At 43.0% G+C, this 24,794-nt stretch overlaps 1 protein-coding gene across 1 annotated transcript in view; it reads left to right on the top strand.

Moving 5' to 3' along the window:
- The window catches only part of col7a1l (collagen type VII alpha 1-like), a gene marked incomplete at its 5' end in the record, with an annotated part of 157,394 nt that extends 136,925 nt beyond the window's left edge, over positions 1–20,469 (top strand). The window contains 3 exons of the mRNA XM_079552197.1: positions 2,399–2,584; positions 4,832–9,254; positions 19,801–20,469. Coding sequence (XP_079408323.1) covers positions 2,399–2,584; positions 4,832–9,254; positions 19,801–20,251 — 5,060 coding nt within the window. The 3' untranslated portion in view covers positions 20,252–20,469. The remainder of the gene's footprint in view (positions 1–2,398; positions 2,585–4,831; positions 9,255–19,800) is intronic.
- Positions 20,470–24,794: the final 4,325 nt, after the last annotated feature.

The raw sequence follows: 24,794 nt of genomic DNA, 5'->3' as shown, positions 1-24,794 counted from the left end.
TGGTGGAATATGAACTTATTTATCACAGACAAATAAAGTCAAATGTAAATCGGGCCCATATGGATGTTTTCTCACAGCAGATTGTTCATTAGAAGTGAAAAAACGGCAGTCATAGCACGATGCTAACATGTAGCATAATGTTAGCATTCTCCGTTTTTTGTTATGGGCTGTTAAACCACTTTGTATTTTATTTAGTATACTAAATTTTATTTAGTATACTAAATTTTATTTAGTATACTAAATAAAACTAGAAAACTACCGTAAATTCTCTAATACTGGCCTGTATTCCATTAGCGGCCGGGTCTCTAACAGAGGCCGGGTTTGCGGCTGGCGGAGGCAAATTAAAGCCAGTCTCTAAAACAGGCCGGGGCTTTTATTAGTATAAATAAATGAACCTAATATTTTAGGTGCAAATGGACACAAATCTCGTTTTTCTTCGTTTTCCTGGTCGTCTATTTTGCTCAAATAGAAATAAAGGCCTGTCTCTAATTGTGGCCTGGTTCCAATAAAGGCCTGGTCCTAGATGCCCTTGAGTAAATAAAGGCCCGGGCCTATATTAGAGCATTTACGGTATTTTTTTACAGACTGCTTATGTAATGTGTTGTATTTTGGTGAGTTTTCCGTACAGAAAACAGCCTCTAATCGACGTCAAGTTAGTTTTACAGATATTAAGAATGAAGGTGATTCAATAAATGTTTCCGTGTGTCCGTCTGTGGCCCTAAACCAGTGGGGGTGGTGGTGCAATGGCCGCTGGCTGCGCTGCTTTTTGGCGAAAACACTCGAGGCCGCCATTGCTGTAGTACCTCCATATAGCCGCTAGTCTCCCATTGAAATGCATTGGATTTTGTGATAACGCTGGGTTAGTCACAATTAAGGGGACCAGGCTGGTTTTTGTTTAAGAATTTTTTTGGGAATCTTGTACTTAATGAGGGCCGGACTGTTAGCATCGGAGCTACACGTCACACGAGGGCCGAGTCTACAGTGAAGATCCCGCCCTTATGCCCTTTTTAGGAACATGCTTCGTCAGAGCTGGGGGGGGAGGAGTCTGTAAATCCGCCATGACTTCCCCCATGGGCGTGGTCATTATGGTAAACGGGGAGGAGTGAGCAGAAGCTGTTCATTTATATATACAGTCTATGTGGTGGAGCAGAGCAGGGTTCACTTCTCCACCTACTGATAAAAAAAAAAGTTAAAAAAAACATCGCTTAGGGCGGCTTTAAGTTGTAAATGTAGTGAGCTGCTCCTCTCTCGTAGTAGGTTGTATAAATTTTGTTTATTCATTCATAAATTGAGCGAACACAAACAGATGATGATGAAAATGCTCACACATGTGTTCAATTTGTAATAGATTTAAAGGATGTTATGATTATTTTTAGTTTTAAAGGAATAGGCCACCGTTTTTACATACTGAGATATGTTCTTACCTTAGCTTTGACGAGTTCTTTAGGACCTGTCTGATCTTCACCCGTGCCTTCAGTCACGTAAACACAGCGCAGACGGCGTTAGCATTTAGCCTCTCCCTCTCTCCTCTATAGCCCCAAAACAGGTCAAGATAGAAGCTACCAAGCTCTTCCACGTTTTCCCTATTTAAATATGGTTACGTGAAGTGTTCCACTACAAAGTATAATTGCACAAAATTAAACAATGTGGATTTTCTAAGCGGATAAAAGGGGGAACTATATTGTAAGGCGTAATAATACCAGGAGTAGTTTGAAATCCGCGCAGTAATCTTCACTTTGGATGCCAAATTACTCCTGGTATAACACATAAAATATGTGTTACGCTTCGACACACGCACGTTGAGAAGAATGATGAAAGTGCTCACCCCCATATCCTTTTCTTAAGACAAAAAAAAATGTTTTTGTCTCATTTTCGTTGCTATTTTTACACTTTTTCAAGAAGCTTCTAGACCAAAACGTGTAATTTTCAGTCTCTAACTCGTGCTACACTGCAAAAAGTATAAACATCTCAATTTGAGCATAATAATCCTTTTTTTTTTTTTTTGACTAGTTAAGATGTTGTTGGGCATTTCTCCTAGATTATTTCACTTGTTCTGAGATGTTTCTGACTCGTTTCAATACATTTCGACCTTATTTCAGGTAATTTTCTTTGCCAATGGGGTAAGAAGATTGTTCTTATCTCATTGGCAATTTTACTTTCTTATTTCAAGCGAGATTTACCCTAGAACTGGTCTGAAATGTCCTCAAACAAGCAAAGTAAACTTGGTCCGATCAGGAAAAGTGTCTAAATGAGTGAAAACCGCTCAAAACAAGATACATTTCCTCAATTCCAGTCATTTAAGCAATCATTCTACGCCGCACTTCCACTCTTGCTATAACCACATCCATTGTCTGTCTTCACTAAGAGCAGTTTTCTAATCAGACAGTGCTGGGCTCAGTTTCAGGGCGGGGCCGGTGCCGGGAGCCCATGGCGGAGGGGTCCTGTTCGGAGTACATGTTACTGTGGTACTTCCACTCGGGGACGGGCGAGTGCAGGCCCTTCGTGTACGGAGGCTGCGGGGGAAACCGAAACAGGTTCTCCTCGAGGCGGGAGTGTCAGACCTGGTGCAGGACGGAAAACAAAGGTATCCGGTCACATCATAACTTAGATGATATAAAGTGAAATAATATGACTTTTTATTTCTAGATGCATCAACAGGCGCTGAACCACGGAGATGACGTCTGTCTTCATTTTCATTATGTACAATGTTTTGATATGTTTTATGAAATGCTGTATTTATGTATATTTTTTGCTTTTTTTATACAGAATAAACAGTCCTACCTTTTGAACCTTTTATCTGGGGACTACATTTGGTCATTTCCACACACTTTACATATGGCCTCCCTGCTGCACATCTGTATAGATACAGACGGCATCTCGTCATAGAAGGGGGCGTGGCCTCGCCAAGGGGGAAAACAGAATCATTTGGGAAACTCAATTTTTCCCTCTTTTTAGACGTTTTCTGGTGGAATTTGAACCTTTTTATCACATATAAATAAAGTCAAGTGTAAATCGGGCCCATATGGATATTTTCACACAGCAGATTGTTCAGTAGGAGTGAAAAGACAGCAGTTGTAGCTAGCGCTAGCTAAAGTTAGCAGTAGCCCAATGCTAACATGTAGCATCATGTTAGCATTCTCCTTTTTTTAATGTATTTATGGGCTGTTGAACCACTTTGCGCCTCTCCATGTCTTTGTATCTTTATTTAGTGGAAAAATATATTCATAATTCAGCATTTGTTAAAGTAGTTTTTAAATAATTATAGAAAGTTTAGATTTTTCAAAATTGTTTTCCCCCTTAACTTTTTTCAAACATGACCATATATAGGTGATTCCAGAGATGCCGTCTGTATTCACCTTATTCCGCCCCGCCCACTTTTGCCACTTTTTGCGTTGTCTCGGCACCTCGTTGTCCAGACACTTCCGGTCGAGCGCGAAGCCCGTTCATTTTAACGGAGAACGAGGGAAAATATTCTCAGCTCAAATCTGATGTTTAGTCGATTGATTTGTGTAAAATGTCTGATGTTCATTTAACACTGCAGCGTTTCTCTGCGCGGCCTGAAAACGGCTTTGTTTTCGTGTAGTGACTGATTTTATGTGGACTTCTCCAGCCCCATGTTAACACATAGGAGAAAAGGGGCGGGCACAATTCATGGCGGCGCCCACGCGAACCTCCGGAATAAGGTAAAGAAGCGTGTAGTCCTCACTCAGCCAATCAGAAGTGTGACGAAGGACTGGATGCATGCGGATCTTTACTTTGATGGACAGTTCGCGTGGCCAATCACGGTTTAGGATGTAGCATGTTTGGTTGTAAGCGCTACGTCTGCGTTAGTTATTAGGTGTGGAGCGGACCTCGTGGTTGTGTCCGTGTGCGTTAAAGACAAAACCGTGAGTATTGGTTATAAAACAAGAGCACACCCCCTGCAAGTTTGTCATATAGTTGTTTAGTATTGTGTATATTGTACTTGCCGGATAATACCTTGCTTTGGGCCAATTTAGCCCTGATCACAATACGAGGGCTAGCAGCTAATGATGCTAAGGCGAGGGCTAGCAGCCTTGCGGCCCGTCTATAGTAGCTCGTCTATAGTATATATTAGCACATGTTGGTAAATATATCTCGCTTGTTTGATTGTTATGTTTGTTTATATTTTCACCTGATAATTTATACATATATTTATTTGTGTTACAGAACCACACACAAAAGGACACCTTGTAAATAGTTAATAAAGAAAAACTCTGAATCATCTCCTTGCATTCTTGCCGATGCCCCCTGGTGGTCACAACATAATACAACCAGTCAAATTAGCTCTCCCCAAAACAAGTGGTGCCGAAACCCGGGACAAGTGTGACCACCGTGGATTAAGCAGAGATGTATTCAGAGCAGAGTCGCCCTCCACACGAAGCAGGTGCCCGGCCACGCCGAGACAGACGCCCACCAGCGTGGATGCAGGACTACGTTTCCTCCTTTCCTGCACAGCAGCGGGCAGATAATTTACATGAGCAGCAGCACCCATATCCCCCCATGGACAGACCTGTGGAGAGAATTGCCAGGATGACACCTCTCACAACACCATGGCCAGTTGAAGACTGGGGTGATATGCACCAAGCCAGGGGTATGAGCCCATATGAAGCTGATTATTCACGCCCACTACCTACAAGTACACCAGTTCGTCCCAGTCAGAGGCCAGCTGCAGAAGACCCATCTGAAACCCTGACATTATTACATAGAGTGCTTGATGATAATCAGAGGATGCACAGGCAGATGATGGAAATGCAAAGGCGGCTTGATACCAGTGCAACGCTCCCCACTACACTATCCATGCCCAGGCCAGATGCCCTTCCTCAAGCCTCTGCATATCAGGGCAATGATCAGTTACTACCCCCCACTCCTGCTGAACAGATGGGTGCCTACATGTTACCGCTGGATGATGATGACAATTGGCCGCTGCCTCCTCCTCCTGTAGCAGATGAGTTCATTGCTAGGCCTCTGCCGCCGTCGCCTCAACCACAAAACGTTATGTCTGAACTCACAGAGAGGCTAAAGAATTTGAAAACTACTGTGCAACCACCCCCAGGTACACGCCACTCCTATTTTGATGTGCCGACGCCAGAGTACAACTGTCCATATACCCCACCACGGAGTAGGTCAGTGCATAGGGATGTGCCTCCTCCCACCCAGCATGAGAGGGTGTACCGTGGTCCGAAGCCTACAATCCCTGCATTCACGAAGGGTGATCCCAGGGAGTTTGCCAGACTTAAAGTGGCTTTGGAAAATCTACTCCCAGAAGATGCCACCGAGCGCTTTAAATATCAGATACTGTTGGATCATTTAAAGCATGAAGATGCCCTCCTCATAGCAGATTCATACATGAACTCTCCACAGCCCTACACTGACACCATGGCCAGCTTAACTGAAAGGTATGGTCAGCCTCATCAGTTAGCTCTCAGGAAGATAGCCGACTTGATGGAGTCCTCTAATATTGGTCGTGGTGACACAAGTGGCTTCAAGCGTTTTGCCCTTAGAGTGAGAGCGCTGGTGGGTTTATTGGAGCAGTTAGGGGAGAGTGGGAAGACAGAGCTCAATTGCGGATCACATGTGACACGGTTACTGTCGAAACTGCCACAAGAGATGAGAGCAGAATTTAAGAGGTTCCTCTACCCTACGCGTGTTGCCATTCCCAGCCTCCTGCACCTATCTGATTGGCTTAATTATGAGCTGCAGATACAAGAGACAGTGTATGAGTCATTACACAGTGAGGTAAAGAGCAGCAATGCGCCTAAACCACCACGACGTCAGGAGAGCAAGGGCAACAGAAACACCAGCGTCTTTCACACCACCGATAAGTCCAGTGACGTCCCCTCTGCAGAGCAATCACAGGCCAGCTCCAAGAAGTTAGAGAAGACTGCCTACTGCTCTTATTGTGCAAATACACTGCATTACCTCGAGCAATGTGTCAACTTCGCCCTGCTGACAGGAGAACAGAAATCAGCTTGGATTAAGTCTAACAGAAAATGCTGGCGCTGTGGACGCTCACACCAGGCTGCGCAATGTCGAATGAAGGTCACATGTGAAAAGTGTAAAGGGCGACACATAACGGCTCTACATGAGGTAAATCTAAAGCCCACAACAGAGAGCTCCACTGGCCTAGTCAGCTCAACCAATGAAGTGCTTTACCTGGACAGGCGCTCTGGCTGCAATCAAGTTCTGCTGAAGATCAGCAGGGTACTTCTGCGCAATGGTGAGCACTCTTTAGAGACCTATGCGGTGCTTGACGACGGGTCAGAGCGGACCATTCTCCTCCATGCAGCAGCTCAGAGCCTCAAACTGAGTGGTAAGCCAGAAGAACTCACCCTTAGAACTGTAAGGCAAGATGTGAGAGTTCTGCATGGTGCTGCAGTGTCATTCACTATCTCCCCAGCCGACCAGCCCCAGAAGACCTTTAACATAAAGGGTGCATTCACTGCAGAGCCGCTGAGCCTAGCTGAACACACATACTCTGTGGAGGCCCTCCAGAGAAAATATAGGCACCTGAGAGGTTTCACACTCCCAGCCATGAACCGAGTGCGCCCCTTGCTGTTAATAGGCTCAGACTACCCACACCTCATCACTCCGGTGGCTCCCGTGCGCTTGGGACGGCCTGGGGGGCCTGCGGCTGTCAGAACAAAATTAGGCTGGACACTGCAAGGACCAATTAAGAATGGTAACCAACGGCCTGCCGCTCAGCAGTGCCTACACATCTCCACCATGTCACCCTCAGCTGAAATCTTACAGAATGTGGAAAAGCTGTGGCAACTAGACGTCCTTCCCTATCGCAGTGAAAAGCTGGTAGTGCGCTCCAAACAGGACCGGGATGCAATACAGCTGTTGGAGACTAAAACCACCCGGGTGGACGTCCAGGGAGTTCAGCGCTACGCTACTCCACTCCTCAGAGTAAAGAACATGCCGCAGCTCCATGCACCCAAAGAGGCTGTGCTAGCCAATCTCCGCAGCACAGAAAAGAGATTATTACGCGACACGGAGAAAGCTGAGGCCTACTGTGCTGAGATCGACAAACTGGAAAAGGCTGGCTATGTGGTGAAGGTCCCAGAAGAAGAGCTGTACAGTGCAAAGGAGACATGGTTCATCCCGCACCACATGGTGAGCCACAATGAAAAGAACAGGATTGTTTTCAATTGCTCATTCTGCTACAAAGGGGACAATCTCAATGAGTTGCTGCTACCAGGCCCTACCCTCACATCCAGCCTGCTGGGGGTGTTGCTGCGCTTCAGAGAGCATCCTATTGCTATAAGCAGTGATATAAAAGGCATGTTCCATCAGGTCAGGCTGCTCTCTGAGGACAAGACCCTGCTCTGCTTCCTGTGGCGGGACCTGAAGACGGAGAAACCACCCAGCATCTACATGTGGCAGGTCCTACCATTTGGCACAACCTGCAGCCCGTGTTGTGCTACTTTTGCACTGCAGAAGCACGTGCTTGACCACAGCCAACCAGGTGAGGATGTTCGAGTGACCATTGAAAAATCATTCTATGTAGATAATTGTCTACAGAGCCTCCCCACGGTTGAAGAAGCCAGACATCTTGTGGACAAACTAAAAGTGCTGTTAGCTGCAGGTGGTTTCGACCTGAGGCAATGGGCCAGTAATGCTCCAGAGACCATCAAACACCTACCCCGAGAGGCCCGGTCAGACAGCAGTGAGCTGTGGCTCCAGGAGTCGAGCGCCGATCCTCAAGAGCTTGCCCTGGGTCTGCGATGGCTCTGTAAGTCGGACACTTTAAGGTATAAATACAAGCTGCTGGACAGCTCCACCCCCACCATGCGCAACATTTACAGAGTTTTGGCACGTCTGTATGATCCCTTGGGGTTCATTGTCCCCTTTACAACGAGGGCCAAAGTCTTAGTGCAGCGCTTGTGGGACAAACAACGAGAGTGGGACGACCCATCCCTGCCAGAGGAGGTGCTACAGCCCTGGTTGGAGTGGGAAGAGGAGTTACAGCATTTGTCCCAAGTTACATTGCCACGCTGTTACGTCAGTCCTGTTATACACACTGCCAACTGTCAGAGGGACATTCATGTGTTTGCTGACGCATCAGAGAAAGCCTACGGCTCAGTGGCCTACATGCGCACGGAGGACTTAAAAGGTCAGGTGGAGGTGTCCTTCCTCACAGCTCGATCGAGAGTGGCCCCGAAAAAGCAACAGTCAATCCCCAGGCTGGAGCTCTGTGCGGCGCTGACAGCTGCCCAACTGGCTGCCCTCCTACAACGAGAGCTGACTGTGAGTATAAACACCATTACCCTCTGGACAGACTCCACAACTGTCCTTACCTGGTTGCAGTCAGACTCCTGTCGATTTAAGGTGTTTGTAGGAACCAGAGTGGCTGAGATCCAGGAGCTGACTGACCCTCACACCTGGAGATATGTGTCTTCACCACTAAACCCTGCTGATGACATCACTCGAGGTAAAACATTGCAGGAGCTGTCTGACAATGGCAGGTGGAGACACGGTCCAGCTTTCCTGCTGAAAACTCCACAGTTCTGGCCCACTCAGCCAGTTACAGAGGAGCCAGAGACTGACCCTGAGCTACGCAAGCCTGCCACCTCCTGTCTCACTACTACAACTGCCAGAACCGCTTTACAGCTACAGGCCGACCACTGCTCCTCATTTGCTGAACTGATAAAGGCTGTAGCCCAGTCTTGTCACGGGGCGGCTGGTCAGAGCACACTTTCTGCCGCAGACTATCAAGAAGCAGAAAGAGAAATATTGCAGCAGTCCCAGCGAGACAGCTTTCCGGAGGAGTTTAACCTGCTAAGTACTAACAAATCAGTTCCCACCACCAGTCGATTATTAACCCTTGCCCCTGAGTATGATCACACTTCAGGGCTCATCAGAGTTGGAGGAAGGCTCCGCCGTAGTGCCCATCTGGAGCCGGATGTCATTCATCCCGTGGTCCTGGACCCCCGGCATAAAGTTACCCAGCTCATTATTCATGACATCGACAAGGCCTTAAGTCACCCGGGCTCAGAGCGCCTCTTTGCAGAGTTGAGGCGGAAATATTGGATCCTGCGGGGGCGCGAAGCGGTCAAAAAACATCAGCACTCCTGTCCAGACTGTCAGAGATGGAGGGCCATGCCAACTGTGCCTAAGATGGCGGACCTGCCTGAGGCGAGGCTGAGACTACTGAAGCCACCCTTCTTCTCTACAGGTATGGACTGTTTCGGGCCCTTCACTGTTAAGATTGGCCGACGTGTCGAAAAGAGGTGGGGCATCATATTTAAGTGCTTAACAACACGAGCTGTGCACTTAGATGTCCTCTCAAGTTTGGACCACGATTCATTCCTGATGGCCCTCCGAAGATTTATCGCGAGAAGAGGCAAACCAGCTGAGCTTCTCTCCGATCAGGGAACAAACTTTAAAGGAGGAGAGCGGGAACTCAGAGAGGCCTTTAAAGCATTACAACCAGCACTCCAGGACCATTTGGCTAAACACCAGATTCACTTCAGATTTAATCCACCAAATGCACCACATTTCGGCGGTGTTTGGGAAAGGGAGGTGAGATCGGTTAAAGCAGCACTTTATGCCACCATCCAAGTCCAGTCTGTTCCTGAGGAAGTGCTCAGGACTGTTTTAATCGAGGTAGAGGGGATCTTAAACTCCAAGCCGCTGGGTTATGTATCTACAGATGTTGCAGACCCCGACCCAGTGACCCCTAATCTTCTCCTAATGGGGCGGCTTGACCCTTCCCTGCCGCAGGCTGTGTATGAGGATGCAGAGCCCTTGAGCCGCCGTCGCTGGAGACACAGTCAGGTGTTAGCAGACCAATTCTGGGCTCACTTCATCAGGTGTTACCTCCCAACCCTGCAAACCCGCTCCAAATGGCACAAGGACCCAGCACAGCTGCAAATTGGAACCACTGTTATGGTAATGGATCCACAGTTACCGAGAGCACTGTGGCCTGTTGGTAGAGTTACCAATGTTCCCTGGGAATGACGGACGGGTTCGAGCCGCTGAAGTACAGGTGAAGGAGAAGATCTACACAAGACCTGTTGCTCGCCTTGTCGCTCTGCCCGCTATCCCAGACACTGACTCTGACACAGCTAGTCCTTCTTAGGATTCAAATTTGTGGACAAATTTGGGGGCGGCTGTGACGAAGGACTGGATGCATGCGGATCTTTACTTTGATGGACAGTTCGCGTGGCCAATCACGGTTTAGGATGTAGCATGTTTGGTTGTAAGCGCTACGTCTGCGTTAGTTATTAGGTGTGGAGCGGACCTCGTGGTTGTGTCCGTGTGCGTTAAAGACAAAACCGTGAGTATTGGTTATAAAACAAGAGCACACCCCCTGCAAGTTTGTCATATAGTTGTTTAGTATTGTGTATATTGTACTTGCCGGATAATACCTTGCTTTGGGCCAATTTAGCCCTGATCACAATACGAGGGCTAGCAGCTAATGATGCTAAGGCGAGGGCTAGCAGCCTTGCGGCCCGTCTATAGTAGCTCGTCTATAGTATATATTAGCACATGTTGGTAAATATATCTCGCTTGTTTGATTGTTATGTTTGTTTATATTTTCACCTGATAATTTATACATATATTTATTTGTGTTACAGAACCACACACAAAAGGACACCTTGTAAATAGTTAATAAAGAAAAACTCTGAATCATCTCCTTGCATTCTTGCCGATGCCCCCTGGTGGTCACAACATAATACAACCAGTCAAATTAGCTCTCCCCAAAACAAGAAGAGCTCACCCTACATCACAGATCCCGCCTCTGTGGCATTCGACCAATCAGCAGAGACCGGTCGTGCTCTCAACTTCCTGTTTTCTCTGAAGTCTGAAAAAGACCCAAGTCTGGCTAAATTCATGGTACATTTCTTTACATAACTTGAAAACTAACCATGGTAAGTTGATAAAACTCATACATTTTATTGGTGAATAATTGTACTAAATGATGATATATGTGTTGGTTTTGGAGGACGAAGAGAAAAAAAGTGAAATTACTGTATAAAAAAGGCAGGCACCATATTTTATCATACTTACACTTACACCTAAAGGTAATTAGTTTTATAATAATAATAATGCATTGGTTTTATATAGCACTTTTCTGGACACTCAAAGACGCTTTACATTGCACTATTCGTTCACTCCATACTCGGTGGTAGTAAGCTACTATTGTAGACAGACCCCGGGGCAACCAGTCTGCACCATCGGCCTCTCCGACCACCACCAACCACTCACTCACGCTCTACATTCGTCAGGCTTTCTGGTGTTACCAAACGGTCTCCCATCGAAGTCCTGCCAGGCCCTTCCCTGCTCCGAGGTCTGACGGGATTGGGCAGAACAAAGGCGGTGTGACCATATTTGGACATGCCCTTTGCACCTGTTATTCATTCTTACAGTATTTTCTTCACAAAAGAACCAATAAACTCTAGGACTAAGTTTTTAGGTTATTTTTAGGCAAATTTTTAGGATAGCGATATTGGAAGTGACTGACCCCGCCCACTGCTGTAAAGCTCAATCACATTACAAAAGCTCTTACCAATGACAGGTTTGATCATTAAAGGGGGGGGTATTATGCAAAATTGACTTTTTCAAGCTTTACATCATGTTATTATGTCATTCCCTCATTAAAAACATGCCTGAAGTGTTGCCTTGGCACATTCACGTATTTTTGAGTAATCTGTAAAAACTCTGATGGCGGCCATTTTAGGGATAGGTTTGCCTGAGTCCTCCTAGGAACGCCCCCACCTCCTGGAGACGCCTCCGAGCTTTCGTCACCAGCCGAGTAACCAACCACTGCTCCTCAGCAGAACCCCCTCCCCACTGATGCCACAGACAGCGTGTGGAGGGGGCGTGTCTAAAGGCTCAGAGGTTCTTAAAGAGACAGAGGCCTACACTGTACAGCCCCGCTGATATTTTCGGAAGGATGACATATTTCCTTCATGTGAAGGCCACAAGAAAAAAAAAAAAAAAAAAAGTGTATACAGACATATGTAAACATATGTTTAAATGAACATTATATATTGTTGACAGGCCACCTGTTTGTGGTGAAATTGTCCGCCTTCACCTTTTGGAAGATGTCAGTGGGAATTAGTTTGCTTGAGCCATTCTTACTTGTTTTATGCAAAGTATCTTTGCCCAGGGTGGTGGGTTATTGATAAGCTTTTAGCTTTTGGGTGTCCATTTTCACAATGTAGCATTGCTTGATGGGCTATAAGCTGAATTTCCTGATTGTATGTGTGAAGTTGTGAAATAAACTAAACTAAACTAGGCCTATTTCAAGACATTCACTACAGCCATTTTGAGAGAGCAATTTTATACAAGGCAGTTATTCTAATTTACTGCATTTACAGACCAACAGAAGGTTTCGTCATCATTGTAGTGTGATATAGACTGGTGCTATGTGATTGAAAAAAGCATAATACCCCCTCTTTAAGACATCAATATCACAAAACACAACGTCCCCTGAGTACCAGCACATGACAAAGCACAGACCAGTTCCTTTGGCAGTGAACTTAAAGGGGCTAGATGCAAATTTGCCATTTTATACTCACTACTGCCACCTCAGGTTATACATGTAACTGCAGGTTCTATATTAAGCTCGTGCATAACGGCACTTCGGACCCGAAGTGACAACTTTTTGAGTGACAGTGCAGGATTTTAGAGGCAGTTGTGGTGAACAGGTCTGAGCTCATTCTACACATTAGGACATGGCTGGAACGTTTAGGGGGATCAAAATACTTAATTTTAGCATGTTTAAACTCCAACTTTTGTATTTTACTGTATTTTGTTTGTTTTTATCACAATCTTATCTTCACTTGAAGAAACTAGTCGCAGCTCATTTTAGCCCAGGTGGAAAAGCTTCTGCCGGTTCAAATCGATGCTCCCACAAAAGCATGACGTCTGTGCTGTGTCCTTGGGCAAGGCACTTCACCTCCCCTCGTCTGTGTATGTCACGGATCAAGGATTAAAGGAAATTAGACCCAAATATATATAACAGCCAAAAAACAACTTGAAGCAAAAATACATTTTATGACAAATGCCAAGGACAAAATACTTAGATGCCAAAAACAACCCGAATGCAATGCAGTACTCTGTTTGGCCACCAGCGTCAAATTGGGGGCGCTGTTTCAGTCCTTTGGCAAAGTTAAGGAGACACTGTTGTGTCTTGGTGTTAATCAATCACCGATCAGCTCCCAGTTTTCCAACTTTTATTGCAAAGGTTGTTGACGTCAACAAAGGTACGTGTTAAAAGTTGATTCATATAAGAATTTAGGCTGAGCTGACAACTTTCAAAATGATCTAATATCACATTTTCTTTGAGTTAACAAATGAATGAGGCAAAGCCACTGTAGATGCTGTAGATACAGTTGTTGTTGTCATTTTACACTGTATTGCTACAATTGTTGATTTTGTTCTACTAAAACTAGGCTTTTGCCATAGTGAACATTTGAGTTAATCTATGTTATTTGCATAAATAGAATCAAATGCAAATGTATGGGCTACCGAAAAATAAAATAAAGTCACTATTGTTATTTGCAGTTATATGTGTTTCACTCACCGTGAGCCTGTGACCCACAGGCACTTTTTTATTTTGAAACAAAAGTTTGGGCCCCCTGCTCTAGTTCCTTCTCTAAAGTTTCCTCTAAATTAAATAAAAAGCACAAATTGCCCTTCATTTAGGCCGTTTACTACGGGGTCATGTGACTGTGCTGCGGTGACTCTAAAAATGTATTTTGCCACTTTTATAAAGTTTGGCTTCTGCAGAATCTTTTTTCTTTGTTTTCTTTTTGTTTTTAAATTAAATTTGAGCCTGTCAATCAACAGTGGTTGCGCATGAAGAATAACTCGAGGGGGGAGGGGGGATTGGCGGCGTAGTGGTGACAGCACTATTCGGAGTATCTGTATCTGAATCTGTATCTGTATCCTGTGTCTGTGACTTCTTCCACCGCCGACTAAAACTCAGCTTGGTGATAAAACGATAATGATATTAAAAAAAAAAAGATTATGATCAAATCAAATCAAACTTTATTTATAAAGCATTTTTCATACCGAAATGTATCAAAAAGTGCTTTACAGATAACAACATTTAAAACAATGCGCCTGGGACACCCTCTCATCCCCCGAATACAGACATATCAACAGAGACGCCTCCACCTGATCATCCACAGGACAGCCCCCACTCAGCCACAGCTGGTCACTGCTCCCGAGGCAGAGCCCATGCATGTGGTCCCGCCTCCTGGTCTGTGTCAGGACACGAGCTGCTGAACTTTGTAAAAGTTGTAGACCTGAGATCCTCTTTTTGGGAAGACAATGAGAGAATGGGGCGACTCTGGCTACGGTCTTTAGATGGTAAAAACCTATCTTTGTGATATTCTTAATGTGTGGAATAAACGCCAGCTCAGAGTCAAAGATCACGCCCAGGTTCTTCACCTGTGAGGAAGGATTAATAGACAGTGACTGTAGTTTGGGTAAAAGTCTCTCTCTCTGGGCCTCAGGGCCGATGATTAACATTTCAGTTTTGTCCTGGTTAAGCTGGAGAAAGTTTTCTGCCATCCAGGATTTCATTTCTAAAAAGCAGTTAAAAAGTGCATTTATTGGCCTGGTGTCATCAGGAGACATGGAGACGTTTAACTGTGTATCATCAGCATAACCCTGTGTCTCCTGATGACGTCACCAAGAGGCAGCATGTACAGATTAAAAAGCACAGGGCACATGTTAATCTTTCCCTTACTGCTACAGACTACTATTATAGCCACAGCTGCCCTGAGTAGGCTGCCAAACTGTGCCCTTGGCCTCTGTGATGTCATGCACTTGTCAAAGGAGGGACTTGAACTTGCGACCTTTCTGTCATAAGAACCTGCTTTACACTCTGGCTCTACTGTCGTAGGAAGAGACACGTGAGCTGCGACAAGTTACAGAAGGACAAAATAAAACAGTAAAATACAAATATAACAGGTCATTGAACAATGTAGAGAAAATGGCACAACAAAAAGTGCTTAATGTGTTAATACACAAAATATACATTCAAGTGATGTATTATTACATTATTGGCTGAATGTAATGAGTCTATATATTATATATCAACATGTATTATATATTAGTTTCACATTTTAAGTTGAATTACAGAAATAAATGAACTTTTTCATGATATTCTCATTATGATACGAGCACCTCTGGCTGACAGCAAGATTCTCCTCCCACGCGTTACGAGGCTGGGATCTACGTCAGAATGACAGGCGCTCGTCTGCAGGACCCGCCTCCTGTCCTGCCTCAAGTCTCTCAGAAAGAACATTTTACAAAACGCATTAGCATAATCTGTATGAATTCAAAGAGGAGTGAGAACTTAGCATAACAGACAATGTATTTCTTTTTAACTGTAGTGAAAGGCTTCTTTGATCAGGCAGCACAAGTTTTGTATCTGTAACTGAAGCCCAGATTTTTAAACTTTTTGAGTTTTAAAGCATGATAGACGTTTGTTCCCTCATGATAAGGACATTCACTTTGTGTCATCCCACCGGTCATGAGTTCGTGCTCCTCCGTGACTTGTTTTGATCGCTGTAATTGCCTCCACCACAAAGTATGTCTTAATTATGACCACTTTGTTTTGTTTATGTTTTTGTCTCACTCCGTCTCTCTCTTTCACTGGTACTGTCAGTGCAAAAAGGTTCACGAACTCGGGATTTTCTTTTGAAAGAAAGGGGCAAAAAAACAAATAAAACAAGTCACTCTTCACTTATCGAAATTCTCTATTTGCATTTGAAGAAAAAAGCCTGTTTTCATAGAGGCTAAATCACTACAAATCTTTAAAAACACACTGGAACACTTCTGATTTCAAGGAATATTTAAGGTCTGTTTTACGAAATCCCGAAATTGGTAGGGGAGACCAGGGCTATTTGTCACATGCGATCATTTGTCACATTGCTTTTTATAGCCACACTAGAGGGCGCTGTACGCTGATATATAACATGTGTATTGGCATTCCTCGTCTCTTCCAATGATCATTTTCTCATTTGTATTGAAGACATGAGGACAGGACACATTTTGAATGAGCCAGAGTCCCAGCCTCAGTTAAGTGCAACTTCTACAGAGGGACGATCGAGAGCATCCTGACCAGCTCCATCACTGTGAGGCACAAGCACTGCCTCCTGCCGAAGGAGCCTCCAGCGCATCCTGAGAGCAGCGGAGAAGATCTGCGGAGCCCCTCTCCCTTCACACCATCACAGTCTCTTCAAGGTTTTGCCGTCAGGGAGGAGACTGCGGAATCTGCGGGTCAGTTCCCGTCGACTGAGGAACAGTTTCGTACACAGGGCCATCGGGAAGCTGAACTCCATGAACTCCCTCCCACCCCTCTTCCCCCTCCCCCCCGCTCCACAATCAAGGATGAGAGAAACATCATTTCAAACCATTCACGTGGTTTGACAAATAAAAAATCTTGAATCCTGAATCTGCAGGAGCCGGGATTCGAACCCCCGACCTTCTGATCATGAGACGACCCGCTCTACCATCTGCCCCGGCCTCCCCAACTGCTCAAACAAAGCGCTGTGAGTTGGTGGATTAGCATAATGTATAATGCGTGTTATGTTTTTTTATTATACAGCTCTTCACAACGTAAGTAGAAGCTCCATTGATTTGAATGGGATTTCCCAACGTTCTACCAGTCATTATTTTCTGATAAAGGACCTCTGAGAAAAACAATGACGCTGCCAATGGCAACGGAGTGACGGAGTTCGTGCTTTCATATCACTCTGCGCGTACATAGTACGTGACACTATCTGTCCCCGTCACTGCGAGAGAAGTCGGGGAATCGCTCGTGAAGTTAGCGTGAGTCTGACTTTCAACTTACCCAGAGATTCACCACCATTCCTCCAACTGTGCCTTCAACTAAGTAGCTAGGCTAGCTGCTAGCCTTGCTGCTTCTAGCCTAGCCAAACGTTGCCGAGCAACGTGCAAACTTTTGGGAACTATTTGTCGCGGAAGTCATTAAATAAACCTTTCGACCTTCATAAAAGTGTACGAAGTTTATGTTGTGTGTGTTCAGTTTGCAAATGACCGTATAATAAGCGAGATAATGTATAGAACGCTGGTCATTATCGGGAAAATAAGCACCGAAAATAAGTCCGGTTCGCCCTGAACATTATCCCTTACATAATAGTTAAAGGCACACTGCGCAACATTCTGGACTTTACTGTTGCCATCAGTACAAAACATGCACCTAATTACCAACACACAGAAATGCTTTTTCCGCAGTGGGCAATCAAATAATGGGTTTAGATGAAAACCTGACCAATGTAAGTCACATGTTCTTCTGCCTGTAGTCACATCTCCATGGAGACGAGCTGGAGACATAGACCCTTTAATTGTTTGTAAACATTCCGGGCTTAGCTGGAGGCAGGAAGTTTACGTCATCTCCGGAATCGCCCATATATGGTCATGTTTGAAAACAGTTAAGCGGGAAAACAATTTTGAAAAAAATCTAAACTTTCTCTAATTATTCAAAAACTACTTCAACAAGCACTGAATTGTGAATATAGTTTCTGCTAAATAAAGATACAAAGACATGGGGAGGAGCAAAGTGGTTCAACAGCCCATAAATACATTGAAAACGGAGAATGCTAACATGTTGCTTAGCATCGTGCTAATGTTAACACTAGCTAGCGTTTGCTATGACTGCCGATCTTTCACTTGTACAGAACAATCTGCTGTGAGAAAATATCCACATGGACCCGATTTATACTGGACTTTATTTATGTGTGATAAATAAGTTCATATTCCACCAGAAAATGGCGAGGCCACGCCCCCTTTTTTGACAAGATGCAATTGATACAGACGGCATCTCGTCATAGAAGAGGGCGTGGCTTCGCCGAGGGGCAAAATAGAATCTGTAGAGAAACACAATTTTCCCTCTTTTTAGCCATTTTCTGGTGGAATATGAACTTATTTATCACATACGATTAAAGTCAAGTCTAAATCGGGCCCATATGGATATTTTCTCACAGCAGATTGTTCAGTAGAAGTGAAAAAACGGCAGTTGTAGCAAGTGCTAGCTAACCGTTAGCATTAGCTCGATGCTAACATGTAGCATGAAGTTTGCATTCTCCGTTATTCATTTATTTATGGGCTGTTGAACCACTTTGCTCCTCCCCATGTCTTTGTTTCTTTATTTAGTAGAAACTATATTCATAATTCAGCATTTGTTAAGTTTTTGAATAATTAGACAAAGTTTAGATTTTTTCAAAATTGTTTTCCCCCTTAACTGTTTTCAAAAATGACCATATATGGGCAATTCCAGAGATGCCGTCTGTATCTATTGGAGCTGTTGTCATGGTAACGATAAACAAATGTTTAACTGTTTTTTTAAATATCAAATAAACCTTTTTTTATCGTCTCAAATGTCTTTCCTCTTGTTCTTGCACCTTAAGCCACAACAAGACCACATTTTTTAACTGTAGTTTTACACTTATAATCGCTAGTTTTAGTTTAATCTTTTTTCCCTTGATCACTTCCTGCCTCCGGATGATGTCACTGATGATGTCAGCAGTTAAAGGGTCTATACCATTGACAGTGGATTGCTCTTTGATAAACTCTCTTACCTCTAGTTCTAAATATACTGTCAATGGTCTATACCCACTCCCGTTAAAGTTACAGCCATGTGTGAGGAGAGCTGAGGTTGGTGTTTGTTTGTTCATTTATGAGGGATTTTTCAATGATGAAAAAAAATCTCTCATCAAATTAATGCTTGTATTTCAACTTTATTTATTGGGTAAAATCCTCCACAGAGTGGCTTTAAATAAACGACGACTGTCTTTTAAAAGCAAAGTATTGAATGACCCTTAAGGAACTGTGGAAACAAAGCTGGAGACGCTCATTAGGATTTGGTCCCAGTGCTTTGATGTTCACACGTGTCCACAGACGTGACGTGGGGTGAGCGACGGGGGCTCACAGTGTGGAGTGTCCAACTTAATTGAAAAGGGTTGAAAACTTAGTTTAATTAGCAGAGGCCAAGTGAGTGCAGAGAGGGACATCCTGCCCAATTACCTGAAATACAGTTATTTTCATATTCTAGAGTCAAGCTTTTTTTTTTCAATTCATCTTTATCCTTATTGGCTCTCAACATTGTTCACGTTGAGGAACAACATATGTCAGTAATTTGAAATGAAATAAGTGGCGGTTTGGACAGGGAGCTGTCCGAGGTTCTGAAACAAAGAGCAGCAAGACAGAATCATTGGCTGTTCACATTTCTGCCTTTATATTGATGACAATCTAATCAGTGTTTTTGGGCCTGTTTGATCTAATCATGGCAATAAACCCGAATCACGTCCCCTCGACTTTATTGCGACAAAAAAAATGTTTTTGTGCCCAGTGGTCGTGATGAAACGTGCCACTGTGCAGTATGTTGCTAAGTTTTTCTTTACATCAGCGCCTCTCAGCCAATAGGACCACTCGCTCCGATGCGAAATGTCACTGTGGTGACGTTGTTGCTGGCGCACAACTCCACTTTAATGGATCACTCTAAACGAATGCGCTGCGTAAAGAATCCAGAGACTCACCAAAGCTGGTCACAGCGCGCACTGCTGAGGACCTGCGTACTCCTGAAGCGGCGGTCCGTCCTGTGGTCTGCCGTGACTTGTGGTTGTTTTCTCCAGGACACTAGAGGTAAGAGAGTTTATCAAAGAGCTTAGCGCGCGCTCTTTTACGCATTGCGCACGGCTGTTTAAGAGGCTCCAGCACAGTTTATTTAACCTCTCAGTGGGTTTTGCGGTTTCTATGATGTATTAACAGTGTTATGATCGTTGTGCACAGGAGTCGGACCGTCATGCTGTCCTCCCTGAAGACTCTGCTGCTTCTCTCAGTTTTGTGCACACCGACTTCCAGCCTGTGCCTGCGCCTTTACCCATCAGACCTCCTGTGCGACGACATCCAGAGCGACAGAGAGGAACCTGAGAGCGCGCAGCTCAATGACTGGAGCTCTGTGATGCAGTTTGGAGAGCTCCTCTCTTCGTCCTCAGCAGAATCCAGCCGGGAAAAAAGGACTTCAAGTCCCTCTAACTACCGCTTCATCAGCCGGACCAAGCTCAAGGGCCAAATGCTCCGCAACAGCAGTAAGGGTGACCGCAGGAGCAGGGTCACTCTGTCTCTGGACGTTCCCACCAACATCATGAACGTGCTCTTCGATGTGGCCAAAGCCAAAAACATGCGCGCGAAAGCTGCGGAGAACGCGCGCCTTTTGGCGCACGTGGGTAGAAGAAAGTGACACGATTTGGCTCGTGGGCAGACTCTCTACGGTAATCAGCCCGTGTATATGTTCAGCGTGTTTGGAGCTTTACATCAGTGGTGTTTCGAATGTCATTTACTTTTTATTACATCACCAACTTTTAGTTGTTTTAAGGTTTTTTTCTACTTCGCCTTTTATTTGGACATAACTCGGCTACTGTAGCTCATGCGTTTGCAATTTAATCATGTTTCCCAAATGCCACAGATTATAGGTTTCCTGTTGTAAACACCTGTTTTTCGGCCTTTCATTTCTATTGTATTTTATTTCCAAATGGCCGTATTGTCTTACGCACGGGTCACTGTTCACGCGCTGTTCACGCACTGTTCACGCACTGGTCACTGTTCACGCGCTGGTCACGCACTGGTCACGCACTGTTCACGCACTGGTCACGCACTGGTCACGCACTGGTCACGCACTGGTCATTTCTGTTCTTTGTCCAATTCTGTTTTGTTATGAAATACTTCTCAGTCACAACAGCAGAAGAGCCAGTGATCCTCTCGTGCATGGGAATGTTGGCCTCGGTGTGTGTTCATCAATGTGTAATTTTTTATACTTGAAATGATGTATTTTTCTTCTAATAAAGAATATGCAACAAACACAAGTCCCGCGTGCAAGTTCCAACACTCTAATGATGGGAAACATTATGTGTCTGACATCTGCGCACGTGCTGTAGGCCGAGACTGTGACTGTGTTTGCAAAAGGCGTCTCAAAGTCATAATAAACAGCCTATAATAAATAAATGAAGAGGCTACACAAAATAAATAAACAGCCTAAATGATGGAAGACTGAGTTACGTTTTTTTTTTTTCAATCGTGCAAGAAATATCGCCATCTGGTGGATGAAATTATTATCATTGTTATTGATGAAAACACATCATTGGTTAAGGATTTCATGCTATTTTCTTTAATCCAGGGTGAGAGGCTGTGGAGAAAAGGCCGAGACATTTGTTTATTTGCTTATTTAACACAAATAAGTCCATTGTTACAAACCTGAATGTGATTTGTGATCCCGCAGTTTTGCATGTTCACGTTATTAAAAAACAAACAAAGCAGGCACAGTAAAATCTCACTAAGGGACTGCACATCATATACAATAAATAAATAAAATGAACTGAAGAACAAAGGGACATTCAGTTTGATGAGATTTGTCTGTAAACGAATCCAATTTCTCAGGTGTTAATCATTAAAGAAGAGTTATATATAGTTTCAGCTCATTCCTCCATAGAGTGATGTCAGGTTTGGTCTTGAAAAAAAAAGGATATTTAATGTTTACATATCAAAATGACATTGTCAACACCAAAATGATTATTGAGAAAAATACCAAATTTGACGTCATTAATTTGACTGATAATCTGAATTATTTTGGAGCAGAAAAGGTTCATTGTTAAAGAAGCTTTTTAAATCTCTGTTTAAAGAATTTGTTAGTTTGATAAATCTTATTATAAAATGTAACTGAATTTCTTTCATCTTTGGCGGGACTATATGTTAAGTATTTAGATCTAATCTTTTTCATTATCTTTTTTCCAAAGTCAAAGAGAATATTATGTCTTTTGAGAGAACTTGTTTGACAGTTTTCTTATAAACATGTTGGTACATTTGTAATTATGAAAATCAATACCATTAATGTAAACTTGCCTTAAAGGAGCTAAACCTGATTGTACAAAGAAACAGGGTCACTCAAATTTTCTGGCTATTTTCTGGTCCAAACTCATCTCAAACTTTCCTAATGCATTTACAAAATCAAAATTCGTCACAGGGACTGAGTTTAAACCAGGTTTCACAACTTTTATGGAGGAAAACTGTCACTTCACTGTAAAAAATGCCTATAGCCTGACAGTTTAAAAGGCTTTAAAACCAGTGTTTTTTGGATAAATGTCTGCTTTTACCATATACTAAAGGACAAAACATTTTTTATTCCAATACAGAAAATTAAAACAAAATCAAGGATAGCTCTTTAAGGTACACTGCAAAAAGTAATTAACTAGATCAGTATAAGCATCTCAATTTGAGCATAATAATCCAAATTTTAGTTGTTTTGACTAGTTAAGAAGTTCTTGGGCATTTGTCCTAGATTATTTCACTTGTTCTGAGATGTTTCTGACTCGTTTCGATACATTTCGTCCTTATTTCAGGTCATTTTCTTTGCCAGTGGGGTAAGAACATTGGTCTTATCTCATTGGCAATTTTACTTTATTATTTCAAGCGAGATTTACCCTAGAACTGGTCTGAAATGTCCTCAGACAAGCAAAGTAAACTCGGTCCGATCAGGAAAAGTGTCTAAATGAGTGAAAACCGCTCAAAAGAAGATACATTACCTCAATTCAAGTCATTTAAGCCAATGCTTGATATTTACTTTTTGCAGTGTAGGAGTGACTTTTGTGTAATTATATCCTGCTCAATCATAGCTACCAGTGACATTAGGAGAACTTTCACAATCTGTTTATATTTCCTTTGGGCACGTCTGATTTGAAGTTTGTCACAGAATTCAACATTTCCTTCCTCATCCATGAAGATTTTCTATTAACCAACATATTAATCCTCACTGGTGTGTGGTGTGAGTTTCATAGGAAGCTTTTTAAGATCAGAATCACATTTTAGAAGAAAACTAATTCCGCCTCCTTTTTCAAAAATCTGATTGGGAATGTAAGACCATAATGAGTTTGGATTTTGTTGATTATTTATCAACCGTCTAATTTTCGACAAACCATTCATAAAATCCGAATCGGTAACACTTTACATTACGGGCCGTAAGTCCTTGTACTTACAGTGGTAATTCTAGATACTTATGGTGGTACTTTGAGTGGTAAATACTAGTAATAATAGTGGTACTTCTAGGTACTTATTGTGGTACTTACAGTGGTGCTTATGGTGGTTCTTACAGTGGTAATTCTAGGTACTTATTGTGGTACTTACAGTGGTGCTTATGGTGGTTCTTACAGTGGTAATTCTAGGTACTTATTGTGGTACTTACAGTGGAAATTCTAGGTACTTATTGTGGTACTTACAGTGGTGCTTATGGTGGTTCTTACAGTGGAAATTCTAGGTACTTATTGTGGTACTTACAGTGGAAATTCTAGATACTTATGGTGGTACTTACAGTGGAAATTCTAGGTACTTATTGTGGTACTTACAGTGGTTCTTATGGTGGTGCTTACAGTGGTAATTCTAGGTACTTATTGTGGTACTTACAGTGGAAATTCTAGGTACTTATGGTGGTACTTACAGTGGAAATTCTAGGTACTTATTGTGGTACTTACAGTGGTGCTTATGGTGGTTCTTACAGTGGAAATTCTAGGTACTTATTGTGGTACTTACAGTGGAAATTCTAGATACTTATGGTGGTACTTACAGTGGAAATTCTAGGTACTTATTGTGGTACTTACAGTGGAAATTCTAGGTACTTATTGTGGTACTTACAGTGGTGCCGCTGGTGGTACTTACAGTGGTGCTTATCGTGGTTCTTACAGTGATAATTCTAGGTACTTATTGTGGTACTTAAAGGATACTATAGTGAGAATAACAAGGTATGTATTTGTGGTAACTCTTAGTAATGAAGGTTGTACTTCTAGTTTTCCCTAATGCTGTTTTATGTTGTTTTATAGTCACACAATCCTAGAAATGACTTCTGTTTGTAGAAGTACCTCATTTACTACCTATGAATTGCTGCTGTAGTATCCTTGAATTACCAGTAAGTATAGTAAATAGAAGTACAACCTTCATTACTAAGAGTTACCCCTGTATCTCTTAGTAATGAGAGATACAGTGGTAACTCTGACTCCCGAACCCTAACCCCAATTACTAGTAATTAGTACAAAATAATTACCACTGTCATTACTAGTAATTACCACTGTAAGTACCATGGACTTACCGGCCCGTAATGTAAAGTGTTGCCTCAAAATCTATTGCATTTCCACCTCCGACCTCATGAGTTCTAATTAAATCCTGCTTGGCTACATAATGACATTTATTCCGCCATATGAAATACAAATGTTGATAGTTTTAACTACATGGGGTGCTAGCTAGATATATTCATCTCAATTAACTGTCAATTTTAGTTAACATTAGCAATATTCTGCCAAAAATGGAAATATCTTTTTGTAGACTCATATTTAGACATGATTTTCAGTTGTCAACATTGTATTTGACTTCTTTTTTCACCATTATGTTGTATAATGATTGCACGGATTGATCTTTTAATAGCAATAATTCCCATTTATTTCAATTTAACAGGTCCAGAGACTTTTGCGAAAATATTGATGGCTTGTAATGCTATGGGAATTCCTTTTTTTATTTTTTTTATTTTTTTTGTGTGTGCAAAATCTCTACAACTCATTGAACGAAGAAAAAAAAAAGCAAATATTCTTGTACGTTTTTGAATAGATTCCAGTTTACTTTAATGATTTTATGCTGCTTTTCATGTTGCCCCTGTTTTATTGTATTTTTGTTTCTACTGTATTTGACAATGCACGCACACAGTACCTTTTGTTTGTATCCTGTTTGTATCTGTACATTCATTGCAATAA

Source organism: Gobius niger (assembly GCF_951799975.1).
Source record: "Gobius niger genome assembly, chromosome: 2".
NCBI classification, from domain to species: Eukaryota; Metazoa; Chordata; class Actinopteri; order Gobiiformes; family Gobiidae; genus Gobius; species Gobius niger.
Note: the sequence above shows the minus strand (reverse complement) of the source record. Positions and strands in the feature narration are given on the sequence as shown.